Source organism: Xenopus laevis, chromosome 2L (assembly GCF_017654675.1).
Source record: "Xenopus laevis strain J_2021 chromosome 2L, Xenopus_laevis_v10.1, whole genome shotgun sequence".
Lineage (NCBI taxonomy): Eukaryota > Metazoa > Chordata > Amphibia > Anura > Pipidae > Xenopus > Xenopus laevis.
Genome location: NC_054373.1, coordinates 75,385,454 through 75,411,646, shown reverse-complemented (window position 1 = coordinate 75,411,646; position 26,193 = coordinate 75,385,454). Strand labels below are relative to the sequence as shown.

General features: G+C 36.3%; 1 protein-coding gene across 2 annotated transcripts in view; it reads left to right on the top strand.

Annotated features, from left to right (window-relative positions):
- Positions 1 to 26,193, top strand: part of lrig2.L (leucine-rich repeats and immunoglobulin like domains 2 L homeolog) — a 49,995-nt gene that overhangs the window by 3,142 nt on the left and 20,660 nt on the right. For both annotated transcript variants that reach the window (XM_041582070.1, XM_018246600.2), the window contains exons 2-9: positions 7,289 to 7,360; positions 13,440 to 13,514; positions 13,600 to 13,734; positions 15,116 to 15,259; positions 17,293 to 17,436; positions 20,769 to 20,912; positions 21,459 to 21,602; positions 22,699 to 22,779. In XM_041582070.1, the coding sequence (XP_041438004.1) occupies positions 7,289 to 7,360; positions 13,440 to 13,514; positions 13,600 to 13,734; positions 15,116 to 15,259; positions 17,293 to 17,436; positions 20,769 to 20,912; positions 21,459 to 21,602; positions 22,699 to 22,779 (939 nt within the window). The remainder of the gene's footprint in view (positions 1 to 7,288; positions 7,361 to 13,439; positions 13,515 to 13,599; positions 13,735 to 15,115; positions 15,260 to 17,292; positions 17,437 to 20,768; positions 20,913 to 21,458; positions 21,603 to 22,698; positions 22,780 to 26,193) is intronic.

Here is a 26,193-nt window from a genome sequence, read left to right as displayed (position 1 = left end):
CGCATGTGCTAGATTGTTTGAGATAAAGTGCGCATATGCATATCGCCAAACAGCAGCGCTCATTCAGAAGGGAGGGGGGAGAGAGGCAGATCGTGGAGGAAAGAAGCAGAAAGCTTAAATCAACTAAGCTTCTTAGTGAATTGCTTTTGAAGGACTGGAATACTCGGTATGTGAAGAATGTAATTAGGCTTTTTACTGAATAAATTCTTGATGTGGGGGTTGACATGTCCTTTAATAACCCATATAGGCTGCCACTTTCAGGGCTTTTATAAGTTTTTCATGCACTTAATAAAGACCCCTCATTGGAATATAAATTAACAGACTCCACACCTGGCCATTCACCTGTCGCTTGACTACTTTCTGTCCCTGCACCACATTCTATTTTGCTGCTGCAAATAACCTTATATTTTACTCTGGGGGTACATTAATTACCAAATAGGGCAGCTATTGCCAAGCATGCAATAGCTGCACTATATAGGATAAGAAATGAATCAGCGCCTTTGGCAACGGAGTCAAGCTCACCAGAAACAAAAAAAAAAAGGGAGAATAAATGGACATATAGTGTAGTATTTTTGAGACGGTAGTTTCACACCAAGTGCTTGTGTGTAGAATTTATATTGTGTTTTATTAATTCCCCTTTTCCAGATTCCCCTTTATTTTAGTCCTCCACAGCCCCCGAAGTGGAGGACTAAAATAAAGGGGAATCTGGAAAAGGGGAATTAATAAAACACAATATAAATTCTACACACAAGCACTTGGTGTGAAACTACCGTCTCAAAAATACTACACTATATGTCCATTTATTCTCCCTTTTTTTTTGTTTCTGGTGAGCTTGACTCCGTTGCCAAAGGCGCTTCTCCATTTTTTATCCTATATGAAGCATTCCACAGTTGAGAGACTGAAGTAGGACCGGCAGGAGGAAACTAAACTAAAGGACTAACTTTTTTCATTTCTGGTGCATATTTTGCATTTTGTGCAGTGTATTACATTTAGAGAATTTTTGTGTAAATAGCTGCACTATGTAATATGCAATATGTAATGAGTACTGTACCCTTAATGTAAAATATAAGGCTATTATGAGCAAGCTGTTCCATGACCATATAAAGACACAAGGCCAATTGCTTTTATACAGGTCATGGAACCCAGAAAATGAATTGTAATCCTCACATTTTCAAAGGGGGTACATTATTTATTATAACACACATGTTTCAGTGAGTAGTGAAAGAAAGTAAGCACTGATTATAACCGTTGACATTTATAAGAAATTATTTACAAGCTAATTATGCCTTTTGTGTATTATAAATAAGTAAGCGAATTGGCAATGAAGGAAGCTATTAGGCTAATGTCACACTATAGGGTGCATATATAAAATAATTGTGCAGATGTGGGGGTGAAAAAGTGTATGGTTTTACTTAAAACAGGATTACCATGAATATATTTGAAACACTGATAAATGTTCCTTTAAGTGTGTTTTTCTGCACATTTGTAATTTTCTGGCTAGTTCTTCCCTGTGTGTGCAGTGATAATTAGATGCTGATTCTATGGAAAATGCATGTGAAGGCTAGGGCCACATGGGGGCAGAAATCCGCTATCTTATTTCTGTCCTACTGTGGGCAGTAGCCTCTGATCTCTTCCTCATTGAATTAGCTTGGCGTGAATAAACTTTGGGCTTAAAATGCAGAGACCCAGTTCTTTGCCGATACAATGAAGAAGAGCGAGAAGGCTGTTGCCCTTGGTAGGGCAGAAATCAGCCAGTGGATTTCTACTAGTGGTTTTCTGCCCGCGTGTGGCTAAAGCCTAGGAGGGTGAAGGGAAGGAGTAGGATAACTTGGTGACAGTGTTGTGTTTGAAAATCTGGATCAAGTTAAAACTGATTACTTAGTTCCTTCATGCAAATTGCTTAGACTTCAATCTAATTTTTCTTTTATTAGTCAATCTATCCATTTCCCCAAGAACAGCTAGAGCAGGGTCTGAAAGACTGGTTCTCCTGGCAGGCTTAAATTGCTGCAGGGTAAAGATGCTTAGAAATTTAAGTTTTAAAAGACCTGTCTGCTTTCTCTAAAGAGAAATGAAGAGACTGCATGGTATTTAATTATGGACACATAAAACAGCTTTAGACATCTTGTTTAACTTACGTCTTTCTTTACTTACTTCATAAGAACATTTTCAAAATTCTTTAAGGTATCTTTTTCTGTAAATAAGTGGTGAGTCTGGCAGAGGCTGTGGATTTTCAGTAGAAACCTTGAAATTAGATCCAGAATGAATTAAATTTTTCAGTGGAAAAAAAACAAGTATCGTTCGGCATGTACTGGATCTTATTATGCCCCTGATGGATGCTTTTAGTCAAGTCTTACAATATTTATATCTTAATGGGGGCCCAGGTCTTAAGGTGGCCATAGACGCACAGATAATATCGTACAAAAAAATTTTTCGTACGATATTCGGTGCGTGTATGGTGGGAAATGAGCCAACCGATATTGGCTGAAGATTTCGGTCGGTTCATCAATCGAGCTTGGCTGAAAATTTTGATAGGCACCCGCCATTGTTAGTGCTGAGTCGTCAGATAGAACAGGTAGAATTCTATTATTTCTACCTGTATATCTGGCGATTCAGCTCTACACATGTGTATTGAAACGAACAATCTTTCTTGGAAACCTTTAGAGTGGATTTTGTATTCGTTCTTGAGTACTATGTAGCAGTTTTTGTCTGAGAATATTGCTTTCAGCAAAAATAGATGTGAAGAAAGGCACGCACTCCTGCGACCACCAAGTTTGTAAAAATTGGATCTTTATTCCGCAGGTAAAAACAAACGTCCTGACGCGTTTTGTATCTAATGGCCTATGACTATGTATCTTTGGATACAAAACACGTCAGGACGTTTGTTTTTACTATTGGAATAAAGATCCAATTTTTACAAACTTGGTGGTCGCAGGAGTGCGTGCCTTTCTTCACATCTACTTTTACAATTCACCCCAAGCTACGGGTTCGGGGGCTGCACCCAAGCCACCCCCCATCATCAGTGAGGGCAAGCATTTCCATATTGAATGAGATACATATTTTGCATTACGTGGTTTATTATATCTCACCCTTAAGAGTTGAACTTGGGTCCTCGCACCCAAGTCAATTTTATCACTGGGTGAGTTTTTTCGCCATTTGGCTCATAATTGCAACATAGGTAAAATCTCATTCACTTGGATAGAGCTGCAAGTGTTTTTTCCTCCTTCAGCAAAAATAGCATTATGCATTCCTTCTGGCTCTCTCGCATTGTGTTTATTCCTCTATTAAAAGCACAACATGAGCATAATGGAGTTTATGCTGGATAATCTTTAAATATAAGTTTTCATTTTTTTAAAGTTTTTTTTAATTATAAAGCAGTAATGGAATATTAATTTGGTGTCACACTTTCTTTCCTTTAGGGTTAGTCCACACGGGGCGTTTTGGGGAGATTTGGTCGCCTGGCGACTAATCGCCACGTTTTTGCAACCCTCATGAGGCAACTTGGGCGACTTCGAAAATCGAATTGATGCATGTGATTTGCGCCGGCATTTTTTAATTTTAGCCAGCGCAGATTCAGGGAAGGCGTTTGGGGAGATTGGTCGCCGCAAAAACGAGCCGATTAGTCGCCAGGCGACCAACTCTCCCCAAAACGCCCTTTGTGGCCTGACCCTTAGTGCAGAGACACATGCAGCAATTCAGGGAGATTAATTGCCGGTGACAAATCGTCTCTTTTTTGGAGCGACAATCTCCCCGAACTACCTTCCCCTTCCTTCCCACAGGCTATGATGAAAAATCCACAGCGGGGCTGCACTCGCGGCACTTCGAAGTTGCCTCACTAGGAAACTTTGGACGACTTCGGAAAACACACACATATATGCATATGCACACGTACACATTAAAAAGCAGCTCGATGTTTCGGTCTATGTCTAAGACCTTTCTCAAGACCATGGTCTTGAGAAAGGTCTTCGATACAGACCGAAACATATCCAAAATTATAAGGATATTATAAGTTATCGAGCAGTTTCATGACCATATAAAAACACGTGGCTGAACTCCAGGGTAACTTTTAATATTCTCATATTTTGCAACAGGGGGTACTTTATTTATTATAATACACAAGTTTCAGTGAGTCATGACAGAATTGACATCACTACTCACATCATTTATAACTGATGACATCACTAGTCACCATTTAAAAGGATATCATTTAGAAGATATTCATGGCTTTTGTGTATATATATATATATATATATATATATATATATATATATATATATATATATATATATATATATATATATATATATATATATATATATATATATATATATATATATTTTTGTTCCAGCACCTAGGCATCACCATGGCTATCTGAGTGCACCTATCTAGTTATGTGTGTGTGTGTGTGTGTGTGTGTGTGTGTATATATATATATATATATATATGTGTATATATATATATATATATATATATATATATATATATATATATATATATATATATATATATATATATATATATATATATATTATATATATACACACACACACACAATATATATATATATATATTTTTGTTCCAGCACCTAGGCATCACCATGGCTATCTGAGTGCACCTATCTAGTTATGTGTGTGTGTATATATATATATATATATATATATATATATATATATATATATATATATATATATATATATATATATATATATATATATATATATATACACACACAAATTCAGAGCTAGTGCACCAATAAACAAAGGAAATGCCTGGGTGCTGGTTATATACAAAGATATAAACAACTTCCTGATGACGGCCTGAGTGTAACAAAACACTTTTAATACCTGTGTGGGGATATCTATATTATATGCCAATGTGGCCCTGGTACCTTGGGTGCGTCCTACTGTGTGTTACCATCTGATTGAACATTGAAGATGTTTTCTACCAGTGAATACTATGCACAGTATGATGTACTTAATTGGAGATAAATCAGGGTCAAATATAATTTAAAGGTAAATATAAATAAAATAAAATTGAGCATACCCTGCATGGGTGACTTTAAATATAGATAATCCCATGATGGGTTGGATTTTATTACACTAATCTACAGCCATAAGTATGAACTGCACATTTTACCTTCTTTCTTTTCATGTTTATAAGCCTATATTATAGATAACTGTTGGTTTCTGAAGGCTTTGTGTATACTTGATGTTGCATGATTGGTGAAATGCTGCTTAAAAGGCTTAACTTTCTACTCCCTAGGTGGTCAGAATTGATATATGAATGTAAGAGTGTTAATATTTTATCAGCTTTGCTCAGAAAAACAAAGTAATCAGATGACATCACACTAATTCACTAATTTACAAACCCTCATCTGCTGCAGACTTTAACATTTGTCAACGTTGCTTTGCTTGTGTTTTTGTGGCATGCCTTATAGTTTAGTTGAATTAAGACAGCTCCAAAATCCGCGCACAGAGACCTGCGGCTGGATCCATGAAAACAGAATTGGCTGCATTTGTCTGTGCTGTATTTATAATCGGGAGGGTCGGGAAGGCACTTAGGAGTCCTCCTGTCCCACCCCCATCTCCTAATTTATACATCAAGAAGACACGCAAGTTAAGCTGGCCATAGACTTAAAGATCTGATCGTACGAAACAACGATTCGTACGATTTTTAGACCGTGTGTGGAGTCCCGACATTTTACGTCCGGCAGAGATCGGTCGTTTGGTCGATCGGCCAGGTTAAAAGATTTCTGTCGGCTGCGGGTAATATCTCTGCGTGTATTGCCGATCGTATGATTTTCAGAGGGAGACTGTCCCTAGTACGATTGCTGTGAGGGGCAGAACATCGCCTGCATGAGTGCTCTCTGCATGAGCGCTAAGGGTTATGGTGTTTGTTTGGAGCTACTGTACACCAGTAGATAAGTAAGTTTGTACTTCTCTTCCTAATCTCTCCCAGTATAGAAACAATAGGAGAATAGAATTGCTCTTTTTTTTTCCTGTGTGATATTAAAGGCTCAGATTTTACGTCCGGCAGTGCAGTGCATTTAAATAAAAGAGCTTTGCGTAATCGTTGTATTTGCAGTTGAAGCTGATAAAAACAGCTTTAGTGATGAGCCGGTCAGCATTTTTCTTTAACCCACCTTTACCTGTTGTTTCTCAACCCACTCCCACAGAGCCTGTTGTCCTCATCTACATAAGGGTGAAGACAGACTAGATAAGTCGCCTCATGATTATTCTCCTCTAGCCCGGGTGACTAATCTACTCTAGTGAATTGCAGCTGGGAAAACCTACGCGGTGAGGCAACTTTCTGAAGTAGCAGGAAACTTTGGCAATTTTGCGTTGCATATGTAAGCATTCAGAAATTAGTCATCCAGCTAATCTCCTAGTCTGTCTTCACCTTTTGACCCTGCTTGAAGCTTGTCCCACCACCCACCCAACCTACAAACTCACCTTCTTGGCACTTGGCACTAACTTGCAAGTAAACCCATGAGTCCAGCAGTTTCTGGTCAACGTGCTCATCACTATAAAACGTGTTTAACTGTTGTGCCTCCAAAGAAGAGATGTGAAAAGTACAAGGTGCTTGTCTAAACATTTGGATCCTTTGACTTCAGGATTTTCGCCCGATAATCCAAAAATTTTAGTTTTTGCAGCAAAAACTCCATAAAATCGAGTTTTCGGAGCATCCATCGTATGATGAGAATTGATGCTCAATTTTGTTGTGAAGTTATGTTGCACCAATTTTTTTTAAGAGAAATTATTGATAAATGAGTTAAAATCATGGAAGGGAGTTTGGTCGGATTTGTTTTCAGGAAAAAAATAGATCGAGTAATTCGAGTTTTAGTAAATCAGCCCCCTACTGTATCACTCTGTTTGTCAGTTATGTACCTATATATACAGCACTATAGAATATATTGCATCTTTAAGAATATTTGTCATAGTGTGATATTTCAGCAGTCTTCTGGGGATATGTGGATTTATGAAGCTTTATTATAGGATTGGTTATCATTTATTAAAAATCAACATTGTATTTTGTCCTCTGAAAGAGAAACAGGTTTATGTAGGAATAACAGATACATTTTTTTCTGTATTTGACTGTACTGTGTGTGCAGCCGGATATAACTTTGAAATTGTACAAGGATTCCCATTCTGGAATGCAGCTGAAAGTGAACTTCTGGCAAATTGTATGTAATAAGATTACTAATAATGCGACACTGTTTGTTGTGTCAAATTACAGACTGTTCTTCAGCACGAGTAACTGATCTGATGCTTTCTTTTCTTTCTATCTTTAGTGAGATCAGCTACAATTGGTTGACTGTTTCCAACAGTAGCCTGGTGCCAGAATTGTATTCACTTCAAGAAGTGTAAGTCTTTGTTTTTTTACTGTAATTTGTTGCTGAAGTCAGAGGAAGCTGTTCATCGTGCAGAGCTATATAATTCTCAAAAATACCAATTATGATTATTTGCATCTAGACACACATTATGCATATAATGCATGGTTTTTCAGCATTTTATTTAGATGTATGCTGCAATGGATTTTTATATATATAAATTGGTTGTGAATTGTCATTGACATGAGAAATTTATGTATTGTATTTCAATTTATGACCCAACAGTCATGTTGATATTCAAGATGTATATGGAGTTTAAAGGACCAGTAACATCAAAAAAAAAGTTTAAAAATTCGTTAGTGCACAATGAAAAATAAACACCAAGACAAATGAAACTTTTAAAAAGCAAAGCCTTTATTAAGAAATAACTTACAGAAAATCCACTTCCTGTCCTCTTCAGAAACGACGAAAAGGCGACCATCCACACTGCATCGATCGATTTCTCCTCCCTGGCTCCTCACTGACAGGCATCCTCCTCCCGGCGTCCAGCAGCAGCCGTGTCTCAGGCTCTTCACTCCTTTCCCGTGGATCGGCTTCCCTCCTCCGCTCACCTCCCTCTCTGTCTTCCCTCCTCCCCTCCTCCACTACTCTCAGAGAGAGACATGCAGCGCCTGATTTCAACCCAGGCAGAACAGAAAGGCGCATGTTACAGGCGTCCAGCAGTGTCACAGGCTCTCCTCTTCACCGTGCATGGGCAGCGATAGGGTTAATGCCAGGCCAGTTCCCACGTGGGACGGGGGGGGGCTTAGGCAAGGATCGCTCACTGCTCAGTGAAGGAGAGCCTGTTACGTGCGCCTTTCCTGGATTGTAATCAGGCGCTGCATGTCTCTCTCTGAAAGTAGTGGAGGAGGGAAGACAGAGAGGGAGGTGAGCGGAGTAGGGAAGCCGATCCACGGGAATGAAGAGCCTGGGACACAGCTGCTGCTGGACGCCGGGAGGCGGATGCCTGTCAGTTAGGAGCCAGGGAGGAGAAATCGATCGATGCAGTGTGGATGGTCGCCTTTTCGCCGTTTCTGAAGAGGACAGGAAGTGGATTTTCTGTAAGTTATTTCTTAATAAAGGCTTTGCTTTTTAAAAGTTTCATTTGTCTTGGTGTTTATTTTTCATTGTGCACGAACAAATTTTTAAACTTTTTTTTTGATGTTACTGGTCCTTTAAGAGATGGCATTCGCCAATGCTAAAAATAGTAGCTTCCAGTGTGGCAACCTGCAGGCTAATAACAAAATGGGGAAAATTCAGCCAGCATCAGTGCACCTGAAATTGCCCCTGCTGCCTCCCTTATGAAAGTGCTATCATGAGTGCATTTAAGTGCTTTCATTCGTCTGAAAGGGAAGCAGAAGGTGCCAATTTTGTAATGCAATTTTTATGTAACATACTAGCATTTTTTCTCATATAGGAATCAATATGTATTTTAGCCAGCTATTATTTGCATCTAATAATGTAAACTTCTAAATATGTTATATCTAGTATAGATAATAGCAGAGAGATTCAAAAAGATTATACCGGAAATAGTTCATCAAGATCAAAATGGGTTTGTTTATCAAAGAGAAGGCAAAGACACTATGGTAGGATTAATATCATTGATGAATTATGCACAAAGTAAGAAGGTACCGTGTATGCTGTTAACATTAGATGCCGAAAAGGCATTTGATAGAGTATTGTGGGATTTTTTGAGAATTGCTTTGGAAAAGTATAGTTTGGGTGAAAAAGTTATAAAGAGAATATTTGCATTGTATGATCAACCGACAGCTAGAATAAAGGTGAATGGAAGCTTATCGCCCGTAGAAAATATTGAAAATGGTACACGTCAGGGGTGTCTATTATCCCCAATATTGTTTACATTGGTAATGGAAATCTTACTTAAATGCTTAAGAGCCAATAAGGATATTTCTGGGATTAAATTGGGAAGGGCAGAGTATAAGAATATTGCATTTGCTGATGATTTAATGTTAGTTATAACAAATCCTATGCTATTTCTCCCGAATTTAATGGCAGTTCTAAAGACTTTTAGGGAGCTATCAAATTTTAAAATTAATACTAGCAAATCTGAAGCTCTTAATGTCAGTTTACCAAGGCAATTGCTAAACTCCGTAGAGGGAAAATATCCCTTCAAATGGGTAACCAATACTATTAAGTATTTAGGGGTGAATATACCGAGCAATCTTTCACTAATTTACAAATATAATTTTAAAACATTGATAGAGGAAATATCAGCCTATTAAATTCCTGGAAAAGAATGCAGCGCTCCTGGTTTGGTAGAGTACAAATTATTAAGATGATGGTTATTCCGAGGTTCCTGTATAAAATGCAAATGTTACCAATTTGGCTCCCTAAGTCTTTCTTTTGCAAGTTGAAAGGAGTGATAAATAACTTTGTGTGGAAAGGTAAAAAAAGCAAGGATTAGATATAATACAATGATTAGGGAAAAACAGGATGGTGGTGTATCTCTCCCAGACATGTATATGTATTATATTTCTGTACATCTAAATAGGATATTACAATGGAATTTTGCTAAGAAAAAGTGTAAGCATGTGTAGCAGTAGCATTAAATAATTTAATTTGGGCTAACTTTAAAAATATTCCTGATGTAGTTAAGAAACAGCCATTGGTGGGAGCTACCATAAAAGTATGGAATGAATGTTACTTAACTTGGAACCTTTCAAGATATCCTTCCCAGCTCACTCCCTTGTTAAATAATTATGATCTCCCCTCGAGTAAGGAAAGCAAACAATTTGCTAATTGGGCTTTCTTAAGTAAGGGCAGACCTACTCAAATATCTGATTTTATAGTAGAGAATAAATTATTGTCTCTTTCTGATATACAGGAAAGATGGGCTAGCCATCCAAGGGATGGTTGGAATTACATCCAACTTTCTCATTATGTAAATGCCCTAAATAATAATAACTGGAATAGGGAATTAACTTGGATTGAAGAACTAATAGAAAAATCTTTAGATATCCATAAACCTCTCTGATGAAAAAATCTTTGGGAAAAGATAAAAGGATTGAAGAGAATTGGCAGAGAGATTATAATATTGTCTTGGAAGAAAATGATTGGAAAAATATATATATTTCTATGCATAAGAGTTCAGTGGCATCAAGGTCGCAAGAAGCAAATTATAAATTGTTAATGCAATGGCACTATACCAAATTAAACCAAATGTTTAAGGAAACTAGCAATATATGTTGGCGATGCCAACAGGGAGAAGGCTCACATAAACGTGTGGTTTACATGTTGAAAATAGAAGCATATTGGAAGGATATAATAGAACAATTGCAGAAGTTGAATTTGATACACCCACAAGAAAACTTACCTGTATTGGTAACCCTTCATTATGATACGTTGAATCAGAGTGTAATTCGTAACAAATTATTATTATTTTTAATACAAGCTGCTAAAGCATTGATCCCAAGACATTGGCGATCTACAGAACCACCCTCAAAATTAGAGTGGTATAGGTATGTTGAGGATATAAGGAAATTCGAAGAAATTGGAGCTCTGAGAAACGGCTCATGGGAGACCTATAATAAAATATGGGTCACTTGGAGTCAAAAAGGCAATTATGGAATAATTTAGAAATTATTTAATGATGTAAGAGAGTATGGAATAAATTATTTTATTTATAAACTGAATAATAAGGATTTTCTGGATGGATGTACAGATTGACTTCTTTTTTGTTGTAAAAAAAATGCATTTATTGATTTACTTATGTATTTAAATTTTTTTTCGTGTACCTTTTTCTCCATATCGATGCTCCCTTTTATGTTCTGTACCCCACCCATTTTTATTTATTTTATATATATATATATATATATATATATATATATATATATATATATATATATATATATATATATATATATATATATATATATATATATATATATATATATATATATATATATATATATATATATATATATATATATATATATCCACTCACAAATGCTGACGCACACCAGGATTTTTCTTCAAGTGGTTAGTTTTATTTCATCGACGTTTCGATCCCCAGGGGGATCTTTATCAAGATAACAATACACACAAAATGTGAGAGGTTATAAAGACTCACCATTAGTGACCCAACACCAAAGCACCACCCACATATTCAATTAAGCAGGTTAACCCTTCGTGTATCTTGTGAGATAAACCCTTCATGGGCCTTATGAGGTGAATGGTCAGTTGTATAGAACAATCTGGAAAAGAAAGTGCATGGTGCCATAAATACATGTTATTTGATCCCTAAAATAGTATCACCATTTAAAAACATGGTATCAAAACATCATTTAAAAACACTATATAAACGGAATTTCTGTTTGCAAATGATTGTCTTCCAGTACTTTGTTTCAATTTACAGATTAAAGTGACAATACACCCATTTCAATATATGTATAGAGAAAGCACATTATAGAAAAAGGTTATATGAACCTTTGTGCCCAAGCCTTTGCATATGTGTGTATATATATATATATATATATATATATATATATATATATATATATATATATATATATATATATATATATATATATATATATATATATATATATATATATATATATATATATATATAATATCAAACAGGGGGGTTGTGGGAGCACTCTAAAGGCTTTAAAGTATATATATATAAGTATAATAAATGCTATTGCATATGTACCCAAATAGGGGTTATTTTGTTACAAAGTTATGATCATAAAATTGATAAGCCACCATACCACGTCAAGGTAAATATATATAATTTTTTTTTTTTCCTTTCCCGACCCTTTTGGTTATTGTTAAAAAAATTCATGAAAAATAAAGAATTATAAAAAAAAAAAGTATAGGTAAATTTAAAACAACTGGACTTGCTGAGTAATCAATGAAGACGTTTCACTACTCACCTGAGCAGCTTCTTCAGTTCAACTGACTGGTGTGGGAAATTCTCGTCATATAAACTCTTCCACTAATCCAATCACAGTGGCACATTGTAACTCTTCAAAGAGGTGACATCTGAAGAAATTCACAGAGGTGTTGATTCTGTGTAGTTACTGTGATAGGATTATCCAATGTGTCATGCAACTCCTAGAAAGAGGTGTTACTTGTGAGAGTTGCATGAATGGATGTGTGAAGTGTTCTGAAACCGCCGGGGTACAGATGTTAGAACAGCATTGTATGTAGCAAACAGATGGTGTCGAAGTCCCTGCCTCTGTTCAGGGATGGTTTCTCCACTTTGACATGAATCGCCTCTTTCAGGCCTCGTTCAAACTAGTGGCTAGTATGCCGAGAGTATGCATAGTATTTGCCCCATAACATATCAGGAACAGTGTGGTTCAAGTTTATGCAACTCTTAACAGCACTGAGAGGTTAATTATTTCATTAGTGAGGAGAGAAGCAATTTATTTCTGTGTACAAATTGGGTTTCCAAATACAGCTATAAACCTATGTCCAATGACCAGTTAACGGCAAGCAAATTAAGTCTTCCAACAGCTTAATAGATTTAAAACATTTCAGTTCAATTAAAACTCTATTTCAAAGTTGTGTAGATTTACTTTTTTTTTTCATTATTTAATAACAGTTTTTGGATGAAGTTCCTACTGCTCATGAGTATGAGTGTAACCTGGGCTGGAGTGTTTCCAAGGGCATAGTAATACTACACTTTAAAATAATATAGTTTCCATTCTAGCCAGACACTATCTGCAAACAGTTTGTGTGTTCACCCCATGTCTGTGTGGGTTTCCTGCAAACACTCATACATACAGGCAGGTAACTAGATCCTAATAAAACTGGTCATTGTGCATGTGACTGTAAATGGAACCACACACTGTTGCCAAAATGATGTATACGGTAATCTCTATTAAAGTGGTGCTTTATAAAGACATTTTTTAATAACCTGTGTACCTGCTATTGTAAACTATTTTAGTTTGTCTATTATTTAAGTGTACTAAGTGTACTTCACCTCTAGCTGAATACTTTATCTATGTATTTGTTGTGCCTTCTACATTTTTTTGGTTAATTAACCCATCTTATATTACAGTGAACAGCAGTTGTAAATTTTGTTTGTTTAATTTTTTTCTAGGAAAATGAATTTCAACGAGTTAACTGCAATCCCACATCTGGGAGAGCCTACTGCTAATATAACTTTGCTTTCTCTGTAAGTACATATTTATTTTCCCTTGTTTTGCAGTATGTGTCCATACTGTAATTTTTTACTTACTGTATTTTTTTTTTATTTGCAGTGTACATAACAAAATTGGAGAATTGAGCGGAGACCTGCTTCAACAATATCTTTCACTTGAAACTCTTGATTTAAGCTCCAATCTTCTTACAGAAATCAAAAGCTTTTACTTTCCACGGATGCCGTTGAAGTACCTGTGAGTAGTACTGTTCTTCCAGTAAACTTCCTTTCAGTGAAATGAACTATGACAGGAGAATCAAAAAATTAAAACATTTTAAAGTAATAAAACTATAATGCAGTGTTGCCCTGCAAAGGTAAAACTGCTGTGTTTGGTTCAGAAACACAACTATTTTTTATATAAATATGCTGCAGTGTAGCTATGGGCAGCCATCCAAATGAGAAAAGGCTCAGGTTACACAGCAGATAACAGATAAGCTCTGTAGAACATAATGTATTATCTGTTGTCCACTATTTAACCTGTGCCATATAGCCTTTTTTTAAATTTCCGCTATATAGTAGTGTTTCTGAAGCAAACAGATCAGTTTTACCAGTGCAGTGCAACAGTACATGATACTTTCATTACTAACACTTTTATTTTTTGGTGTTACTGTTCCTTTAATTAGGGTTCAGATTTAGTCTGAATTGTATTTTTTCTCTAATACCATGTCTTAACTAAGATAAGATTCAGTAATTTAATCTGTATGCTTAAACGGGTCATTCAACCGTAAATTAATTTTAGTATGTTATAGAGTGGTTAATTCTAAGCAACTTTTCATTTGGCCTTAATTTTTTTTTCTTTTTATAATTTGCCTTTTTCTTCTGACTATTCCAGCTTTTAAATGGGGATCACTGACCCCATCTAAAAACAAATGCTCTGTAAGGGTCCAGAGTTATTGTTGTTTCTACTTTTTATTACTCATCTTTCTGTTCAGGCCCTCACCTATTCATATTCCAGTCTCTTTTTCAAATTACTGCATGGTTGCTAGAGTAATTTGGACCCTAGCAACCAGATTCATGAAATCACAAAGTGGGGAGCTGCTGAATAAAATTTAAATAACTCAAAAACCTCAAATAGTAAAAAATTAAAACCAATTGCAATTTGCCTCAGAGTATCATTCTTTACATTATACAAAAATTTTAAGGTGAACAACCCCTTTAATGCAGGGGCAGTTAGAGTGACTTCATAATAATCCAAAATCCTTCTGTTTAGAATTACTACTACAAATACGGAATGTAGCTAGCTTGATGTGTTAATGGCTTCTCAAAATAATTACTTTGTATACAAATTAAGATGGGTTCTATCTGTTCATATTTCATCTGTTCAGTTAAATGTTTCATATCTCAGGCAACTGTGCTAAAGCATAGTGATACAAATATACAAGTTCAAGGTATACCTCAATCCCAGCTGAGGAGAGAGAAATTTAGACTTTTAAGCATAAACCATTCTGAATAAATGATTATTTCAATGTGCAATTTTTAAAGCAGACTAAATAGGGACCATTGTTTCATATTTGTACTGTAGTCAAATGCTATGCTATCCAATATGCTATCTTTTCTATGTTCTGCATTTGTTCTAGAAACCTAAGCAATAACAGGATTTCTACCTTGGAAGCAGGATGTTTTGACAATTTATCAAGCTCATTACTAGTATTGAAACTTAACAGAAACAGGATTAATATGATTCAACCCAAAAGTTTTAAGCTGCCTCACCTGCAGTATTTGTAAGTATATTTTTATTTCAAAATGTAATATTTTACTGCTGTGTTAATTTTTTTTCTGTCCTAAGGTCGATAAAGAGCAACGTTTAACAGGGATGCTGGAAAAGTTTAGTGCATTTTGGTGTGTCTGATAAAGGGTCACTTTGCCATCTGTACTATTGTTTATAAATACCTTATTAGGTTTGTACCTACAAAGAGATGGTACTCCAAAAATGGATACCTACAGTTAAATACAAAATCATGCGTGCCCCATGCCAAATTACATATCGAGTTAATTTGCAAATGTAAAGCATTAATAAACTACTGCAATGTTCGTTTTGTCAGGCTATAATGCTTATAGCCCTCCAGTTGCTGTTAGGTGATACTGACCTCAGAAAATAACCTTTTTTTATTTTATATCATAACATTGTCTTTGAATGCTATTTATAATTTTGCCATAAAAGTATGCCTGATGCTTTTACATTACCTTTCTTACTACCCTGTTCCTCTATGAGGGGGCTGCCATAATTGTGCAGCAGGAGTCTGTTAGCATTAGAAACTCTGACAGGTTAAGAAGGGACAGTCAGGTTTAGGAACTTCAAGTGACAATTACTTACAAAAGCAGAACTATCAGAGAAAAACGATCATCATGACCTATAGGTAGCTTCTAATGTAGATTAATATTTTGAAAAGAACATTTTTAGTTAGAAAATTTTGGTCAGGCCCAACCTTTGCTTGTAATAAGGTTACAGGAAAACATTGATTTATCAATCAAAGTCGCTAAAGAGCAAATACACAAATTCTCACCCAAATACCTGCCACTGCAACCCAAGGGAACCAACACCTTAAGGTTAAAGGATGTACCTAATGTTTTAAAATGATGAGGTAAGCTTATTTTTTGAAGTTACTAGCTGCTAAAAGTTTGATGTAATCAGGGAGATGTGGTTAACAAATGCTTTGCAAAAAGTTATGGGGATGTTCGAAGGGATAGAACACTGTTGTCTTAAAGAAGAACTAAAGTTTATCTAAAGAACTAGGTTAGACATGATGTACATTATGTTTTGGGTTTCTGTTACAGCCCAAGGCAACCACAGCCCTTTAGCAGTAAAGATCTGTACCTCCAAAGATGCCCCAGTAGCTCCCCATCTTCTTTTTTGCTGATTCAATGCACATGCTCTGTGCTGCTGTGAGTTACTGAGCTTATGGGCTGACACACAATATACAGTACACATGGAATATAAATGTCACAATATAAGGCTGATTAGTAATTAATACAGCTAATTACTACATGGCAGCACAGAAACCAGTGCAATAGGCATCAGAATTAAATAATCAGCCCTGTAGCATCAGCTTATATTATGGGCAAAACCTCATTTTCTGCTTGATGATTTGCAACGGCCCCTAAGCTTAGCTCAGGAGTGCCCATACTTTGCTGATGCAAGATCTACTTTTAGTGATGTCCCATTATGATCTTCATCCATAATATAACTGTTAACATTCTGTTTCATGGAAAATATTACTTAAATATAATATTGATTTATAATAGAATTTTTATTACTATATATAAAAACAACTATTTCTTATGTAGCTTTAACTGCTTAAAAATCTGAATGAAAAGCATGAAACAGTAGTGTGTTTAAAACAAGCTGTTTGCTGACATTGTCTTCAGATCTGCTGATCACCAACTAAAGGTCTACTGGTAGATCCCGATCTACCTTTTGGACACCTCTGGCTTAGCTTCAACAGTTGCTCAGAGCCCACTGAGCATGTGAGTGTAGCAGACAATTTCCAAGATGGTGACCCCCTGTGAAAAGTTTGAAGTTCTGGATCATTGCCGCTATTGACAAGCTGAAACTTTAGGCTGGTGCAATAAGTGCAGTATATAAAATAAGGTATTTTTAGCCATATTCTTTTTTAGGGTTTAGTTCTCCTTTCATTTCATACTGACTGCATAGCAGGCAGTCATATTATAATACTTTATTGCCTTTCTTATTTGACCTGCAACACCTATATGCAAAATATTTTGTTTAGTTACCGATGCATTACTTTATTTTAAGGGAACTGCGACGAAATCGGATTAAAATCGTGGAAAGTTTAACATTCCAAGGACTAGATTCACTAAAATCATTGAAAATGCAACGAAATGGAATTGTTAAACTGATGGATGGAGCTTTTTTCGGACTGGACAATATGGAGCAACTGTAAGTGCCTTTTTAATTATTTTTATGAACAAAATGTTATTCTAATAATTTCAAATTTTTCAGAATATTTGTCATTAGAGCACTTTCACACTTCACCTTGAAATCTAACTTCGTCTACAGTTAGGCTAAGGCTAATGGCACACTGTTATTTTCTGCATATTGGAGTGAAAATGCATACTTTAGCAAGTGTCCAGGTTATGTGCCGTTAGGCTAATGGAATAAACCCGCTTCTGCCTTAGTTCTGTTAGCAGAGAGCTAATCTGAACTGCATGTGCAGCTTCTCTGTAAGTGAGGACAGACACACCAACTTCTGTGTGAACAGTAACTTGGTTGCTTTATAGAACTCAGCATAAACACTTTAGCATAACATGTCTGCAACAGGAACTTTTTCATAGAGAGCAGTGCTGTCCAACTTCTGTGGTACCCAGGGCCAAAATTTTACTGGCCTATGTGGTGGAGGGCCGATAATTGAAGTCAGTGTTGGCCACTCCCCTTTTAAACCACACTCACTGTAAACCACACCCATATTACCACAAGAACTTCTCTATTAAAAGATATTGCATAAAACAGCTCATATGTAAAACCCTGCTTCATGTAAATGAACCATTATCATAATAATATACTTTTTTAGTAGTATGTGCCATTGGGTAATCCATAAATAGAAAATTGGCATTTTAAAAAATAAGGGCCGCCCCCTGAGATTGTAAGATTCACTATGCACACATACAAACCACATGTAAGGTCACATGAGCCAATTAACAGACAGAGTTCTGCCTTTTGCTTCCTCACTTCTTCCTGTTACAGTTAGTGTTGTAGTATTTCTGGTCAGGTGATCTCTGAGGCAGCACAGATAGAGTCATGAAATTGTGGTTCAAGGCAAGAGATGTAAAAGGGCAATATTTATGTAAATATATATTCCAGTTTGGTAAGATTCTTTAATATGTCATTCAATTTGATATAAACTATCTGTTGCTTAAGTATTCATTTTGGGGGTATAGTTTTCCTTTAACAACAATTTCCAAATTCCAAATTTCCAAATGCTAACAAACCCCAAGAACAAACCCCTAACAGGTTTACATCCCACAGGTAGCGTAGGGCAAGCAGAGAATGACACACATAAGCAGCACTGGGCAAGCAGAGAATGGCGCAGACACAAGCAGCACTGGGCAAGCAGAGAATGGCACACACAAGGCGCACTGGGCAAGCAGGGAATGGCACACACAAGCAGCCCTGAGTAAGCAGAGAATGGCACACACAAGCAGCACTGGGCAAGCAGAGAATGTCACACACACAAGGAGGGAAGGCAGAACAGAGCAGGAGACAGGCAAAGCTATCATTCTAATACGTACTACATGTGACACAGTGCTGGTGCCCCAGCATTTTGAATAAGGTGTGAACAGGCGAACAACGTGGGCAGTTTTAGTCTGGGTTTCAGGTGTGAACAGTACAGGGCTTTGGGATATAAACAATAGTGGTATGAACAATACAGGGGATTAGAGTCTGAATTTGAGGTTTAAACAATGCAGGGGCCAGTTAATCTCTGTAGTGATACCTTTTAAAGTTTACATATGGTATGCAGACACAGCATGTGGGGGGCCACAGAAGGGGGGGTCACGGGCAACCAGTTAGACAGCTCTGATAGAGAGCATACACAAGAAGAAGAAAATCACAGAGGGTTACAGGTCAAACATTACATCACATTGTTAAACAACAATCAACCCTCTCTGCATTAAGTAACATGCAGTGGAACAATCTCTCTCTGTTGTTTTCCAAAAAGTTTGTCTTTGAGATAATGTCTAGGACTGGTGTTTTGATTGTGCTTATATGAACAGAAAGTAGAATAATAAAGAGACAGCAGAACAAAAAGAAGTGAAATCAAAACACTATTAGTCCATAAACACTCACTTCAAAGCAAACTAGTTCAGTGTGGCGCCTATGTAGTATGATTGGCAAAACTGCCTTAAGTAAAACTTAACTTTTAATAAATTAGGCTAAAAAGAGAAGAGCGCCCACAAAGACAAACCCACTGCTAATAGCCCATAAGGCCACAGTGCAGGAACAATATCCCTAAAAAACATTCAATTAAAAACCAGCAAATGGTGGAAACGGTGGTATCTTAATCAGCCAACAAAAATACTTCGACGGTAGTAGTATAAACCATTGTTTACAGTGCAAGCACTACCCGCTCCCACCCTTCCATTTGTGCCCCAAGTTAGTCGGCAAGAACCTGCCTGTCTACTTAGGGACAAAGTGGGAGCTAGGCTGCCACCGTCCACCTATGCCGCCCAACGCGTTTCGCTGACTACATCAGCTTCCTCAGGGGCATAAGTGCTTATGCCATTTGCTGGTTTTTAATTGAATGTTTTTTAGGGATATTGTTCCTGCACTGCGGCCTTATGGGCTATTAGCAGTGGGTTTGTCTTTCGTGGGCGCTCTTCTCTTTTTAGCCTAATTTATTAAAAGTTACGTTTTACTTAAGGCAGTTTTGCCAATCATACTACATAGGCGCCACACTGAACTAGTTTGCTTTGAAGTGAGTGTTTATGGACTAATAGTGTTTTGATTTCACTTCTTCTTTTTCTTCTTCTGTGATTAGTAGTTTAATCTACACAAACTTGCAGTGTGGTTGCCTTCGTTACACTGTGTTTACCGCTCCTCATTTCATTTCCTGTGAATAAAGACAGCGCTACAAACCGTACAGATTTATAGAAAGTAGAATGACTTTATTTCAGTTTCATAACATTCATTCTTTTCAATATTCATTGCGCTAACGCAGAAATTGGAGAGGCATAATGCCCCTTTAAAAGAGTGATTCACCTTTAAGTTAACTTTTAAAATGTTATAGACTGGCTAATTCTTAGCAGTGTTTCAGTTGACCTTATTTTTTATTTTAATTTTTTTATAGTTTTTGAATTATTTGCTTTCTTCTGACTCTTTCCAGCTATCAAATTGGTACTTTTTATCTTTCTATTCACGCCCTCTCTTTTACATATTTCAGTATCTTATTCAAATCATTGCATGATTGCTAGGATAATTTGGGCCCTATCTACTGGATTGCTGAAATAGCAAACTGGAGAACTGCTGAATACAAAGCTAAATAACTCAAAAACCACAAATAATGAAAAATTAAAACCTATTGCAAATTGTCTCAAAATATCACTCTCTAGTTAATTTAAAGATGAATAACACCTTTAAACTAACAATGCTGAATTCTGCATGCTCAAGTGAGACGGAGGGTTTGTTACAGTTACATACTATAATTTATTTGGATTGAAAAAGTTTGTTAAATCTTTTGTTACTGTATTGATATTCTCTTTACATTTTCTTTTCAGGGAATTGGAATATAATAATATCACTGACATTAATAAAGGTTGGTTGTATGGTTTGCGATCTCTACAACAACTTTATATCAGCCAGAATGCAGTGCACAGGATCAGCCCAGATGCCTGGGAGTTTTGCCAGAAGCTATTGGATCTGTAAGTGTTTAGGTGCTTTCCAGATGGCTTGTGCAGAGGGTGGGGATGAGGTGTGCCTGGAATTTGTGTTTTTCCTCTGGGTGCCATAACAGAAGTAGCAAAGACTGCAAATAATTGAAAGATACATATATACATTTATTAATATGGGGGAGGGGGCTAGATTTACTATTGTTTGAGCCTTTGGATTCCAGCAATATGTTATAGAAACTGCAAGTTAGTCCCTGAACCCGCTTGCATATTCTTTTATCGATTACTTTGTGTCTGTAAAAAAATATGGTCTCAGCAAGCCAAACAGTTTTTTTCTCCATGTTTTAGGTGGCAAGTTTTTATTTTTTTCCAAAACCTGCCGGTGGAAAAAAAAAAACAGTTTACTTTTAAAACCCAGTTGGCAGCAAGCTTTGTTAATTGATTACAGTTAATGAGAGTAACCATTCTTGTATAATAAATTATTGGGAAGAACATTTTATGTCTTTGTCAAAAGTTATCCAAAAATGCACTGCTAGTTCCATTCTGTTTGACTGCATTTTCTCTCCCTACCTTCCCCAGGGACCTATCATATAACCAGCTGAACCGTTTGGATGATTTTACATTTGTTGGGTTGAGCTCATTGGAAAAAATAAACTTGGGGGATAATAGAATAAATCATATTGGCGAGGGCGTCTTTAAAGGCCTTGGAAGTCTTTTAGTATTGTAAGTAGAGCAAACATTTTCTTTTACAAGTCTGCTTTTTATTACCAAAGAATATTGCAAATTAAAAATGTACTGAGTAATCAAGAGTACCATCGATAGCAACATTATATACAGGTATGGGACCAGAATGCTCGGATATTTCCTTAATTTAGTTCTTTGTAACTTCAGTCTGCTAGAAAATCATGTAAACATAAAATCAACCCAATAGGCTGGTTTTGTTTCCAATAAGCATTAATTATATCTTAGTTTGGATCAAGTACAAGCTACTGTTTTATTATTACACAGAAAAAGGGAATAATTTTTATAAATCTGGATTAGTTGGATAAAATGGGAGACAGACTTTCCATTATTCTGAGATTTCTGGATAATGAGTTTCCGGATAACGGATCCCATAACTGTACATTATAAAAAAAGCTGTACATTTTTTGATTAGCGCTTCTTCTATCTGTCTTCGGACTTGTGTCTTTATATACCATAAACTACTATGTAACTCAGTATGGTCTGTAAAGAATGACATATGCCCCATCAAACTACATGACCTAATCTGGTCAGCTTGCAACAACAGCTTGAGTGTTTCTTCTACAGGTATTGGACTAATTATCTGGAGACCTATTATCCAGAAAGCATAGAAATACAGGATTGCAATTTTGCATGTTGACAAAGTAATTTTTAATTTCCTTTTTATATATTTTTTAGTTTCTATAAGGTATGTTGAACCCAATTATGAAAGAACCCCTAATGTTGAAAACTGTGTCCCAAACATTTATATGATATATTCCATGCCTTTAACACTTGTACAGGTATAGGATCCATTATCAGTTATCTTGTGTTAGGGGGCTGCTATCTTCCCATTGTTCTGTTGTTAGGCTGTTTTTTTTTTTTTTTTTTTTGAGAAATGGATTTCAGTGAAGAATTTTGCTGGAGCAGCACTATTAACTGATGCATTTAAAAAAAAAAAATCCCGTTACAGTATCCCTTTAAAGACAAAGTGTTTAACATAGGAGTAGAGCCTCTTCATTTACTCGAGGAGGTCTGTAGCAAGTATACTTTTTCTTTTTTGTTGACACTTTTTTTTTTTTTTTTTTTAATAACACAGGGATTTAAGGAACAATGAGATTTCATGGGCTATCGAAGATTCAAGTGAACTGTTTGCTGGATTGTCCAAACTCCATACACTGTAGGTATACATAAATTGCTTCATGTGAATGTTGTTTATTAAGAAACGTATCACAAGAACTTTGCTTATTATACAAACACCAAAAATATTTACAATTAAGTTTAGTGCAGTTTAAAACTGGGGACATGCATGTTTAAAGGCATGCATTTGAGTTATTACTGTGTAAAGCAAAGTGATTTGAATGACTGCACCATTGCAGTAATTGTGCTCTTGAAATGGCATATACAGTGGTCTGTATTTAATAAATGTAATATTTAATAGTTTCCATAGAAAAGCCTCTAAATCTGCATACGTTACTTTACTTTCTATTTAAGCAGAGACTACACAAAGGGAAACATGTTAAAGTGTAGACTTAATAAATGTAGTTGTTTTATTTTTTTATGTTTTGTATCAATGTGTTTTACTAACCCTTTAAGTTCTGTGGATAAAAGTACCGAAGTGCACAGAACATAGATTCTGCGATCTGCTGCACTTCCGGGTTTGCAAGTGGAGCCGCTCACTCCGTTCCTCCTCGATCCCTAGACATTGAGCAAAAGGGGAACGAGTGGCCCCTGGGGCGCGATCGCCCAGGGGCTCCAAGGCAGCAGTAGGCACATGTTTTCTACGTGTCCTGCTGCTGCACTAACTGTGGGACTGCCCAGCATACCCCCCCCCACCCCCGCCGGATGACGATGGAAGTTGGTGATCTTCTGCGTGGGACCCTTTCACATAGATTAGAAGCATCTTCCCCAGATTAGTGTAACAATTACACACACACACACACACTTATTACAGTAATATACACTTGCATTCACACTTACACACACTCACACATACATTTTTGGGGATCAGGGGGGGTCACACACACGCTTGCACATAACATGCAATTTACCAATTATACATACACACACACGTACATACTGTACTGTACTGTTTGCATTTCACACTGTTCTGTGTTATTTTGTTTTGTCCATGTAAATTTTATCTACTATATATCCATTTGGGGGTCTCTGTGCGCCATATAATTTGGTAAAACTATGCATGTTGCGCATCAAAGTGTTCTGTAGACCCCTGTCATTCATATTAGAGATGTTTTATGCTGATTGGTTATAAAATGTGTAGCATATCATGGGTTAAAATACAAGTTTTGTGATGATTTTCTGAAATTTGATAAAAACCACTGTTTTCAGCATAGCTTTACAGTTTGGCAGCTTGCAGTAGAAACACATATTTACCCATACTGAATTTGTCAGAATTTGTACTTTCTGAAAATGTATGGTTTTCAAGGATCTCCAAACTGCTAGGGGGGCACATAATACACATACCTGGTGCTTATATTGCAGCAGCCAGAGCATCAGCCGTGAAAATATATACACTACTGTCATTTGGGTGCCTCTGTACGCCACCTAGTTTGGTAAATCTATGCATATTGGGCATCAAAGTATTAAGTAGACCTCTGTTGTCCATATTTGGGATGTTTTATCCTGATACATTATGAAATACAGGGCATATAATGGGGTAAAAATGCAAGCTTTGTGACGGTTTTCAAAAATTTGATAAAAACCTCTATGTTCAGCATAGCTTTAGAAACACATATTTACCCATATTAGTACTGTCTTTTATCCCTAGGTATTATAATTAGTCAGCTAGCTGTATGGTCAAGGATCTCCTACAGAATCATGTAAGGGTGAGTCTACTTTAACAGGTATATACAGTGTTAGCCACCAGGATTCAGTAATACCGCAACAATTACATGATTAGACATTTATAGAGTAACATATTGCTGTTAATGTTCACAACATAGTAACAATAACAAGTGATTGGATAGGCTAATTTGCAGTGTCCTTTTGTACCCACAGGTTAGGCTGATCTAAGCAGTTTCCTGGTTTTAACTAAATAAGTAATTGGATTTGTTCATTGGGACATTTGATGCAGTTGTGTGATTTGTAAGAATATGTGCACATAAGGTGTTTAAATTTTTTTTTATTGTATTAATGGTGTTTTATAAAAAAAATTTTTTTATTGTAATAATGGTTTAAAGGAAAAAATTTTTTCACTTTGTGTATAAAGAGAAATTTTATTTGTTTTATACATGAATTTTTAAGGTATACACAGTAATAATATTGTGTCACAACAACGCATATGCACTTATATAATTAGATATACGCTAAATCTGTACCATGCTAGAATGGTTTTTTACTATGCACTTTATAATTGTTTTGTTGTATTATGCACTGAATGCACTTCGTTTCAGGAAACACTAAGGGGTTAATTTTGAAATTAACCCATGAGACATGTGATAGGTCACATGAGGTTTTTTAAGTTTGTTGTTTGATTGTTCCTGCACACTTGACAAAGGGCGCTGCCCGAAACATGTTGTGTACCTCTACCCCCAATAAAGAAGTTTTTGCAGTCCAGTTGCTGCCTTGGATTTGTCCCACACCTTCACATTTTTCTACAGATTGCCCATATTAGATTTGTCAGAATGTGTACTTTCTAAACATATATGGTTTGCTAGGGTCTCCATACTGTTAGGGGGTCTTATGGCACATAATACACATACCGGGTGCTTGTATTATTGGACATCAGTGTTCAGTAGACCCCTGACATTCATATGTAGGATGTTCTCTATTAGTACCTAATGCTATGTGAGAGATAAGATACTAGAAAGTGGAAGATTTGAGCCAATTTTCAACTATTTCATCAAAACTGACGATTTTGTGAAAGCATTACGACTAAGTAGTTTGGAGTAGAAATACATGGTTACCCACTTTGGTTTCGTCTGAATGTGTACTTTCCAAAAATATATGGTTTTGGGGGGGTCACCGTTTTTTAATGTGTTTTACCCTGCTAAAACTGTAGTAAATGTGTTGCATTTTTTTAACTGACCTCCAGGACAATTTGTATGCGCTAGCATCATTTTGGGGTCTCTAAACACCAGATACTTTGGTAATCCAAGGGTTCAGTGGACCCTTGGCATTCATATTTAGGATATTTTTTCTTGGTACCTTAAAGGAAAACTATACCCCCAAAATGAATACTTAAGCAACAGATAGTTTATATCAAATTGAATGACATATTAAAGAATCTTACCAAACTGGAATATATATTTACATAAATATTGCCCTTTTACATCTCTTGCCTTGAACCACCATTTCGTGACTCTATCTGTGCTGCCTCAGAGATCACCTGACCAGAAATACTACAACACTAACTGTAACAGGAAGAAGTGAGGAAGCAAAAGGCAGAACTCTGTCTGTTAATTGGCTCATGTGACCTTACATGTGGTTTGTATGTGTGCACAGTGAATCTTACGATCTCTGGGGGCGGCCCTTATTTTTTAAAATGGCAATTTTCTATTTATGATTACCCAATGGCACATACTACTAAAAAAGTATATTATTGTGATAATGGTTCATTTACATGAAGCAGGGT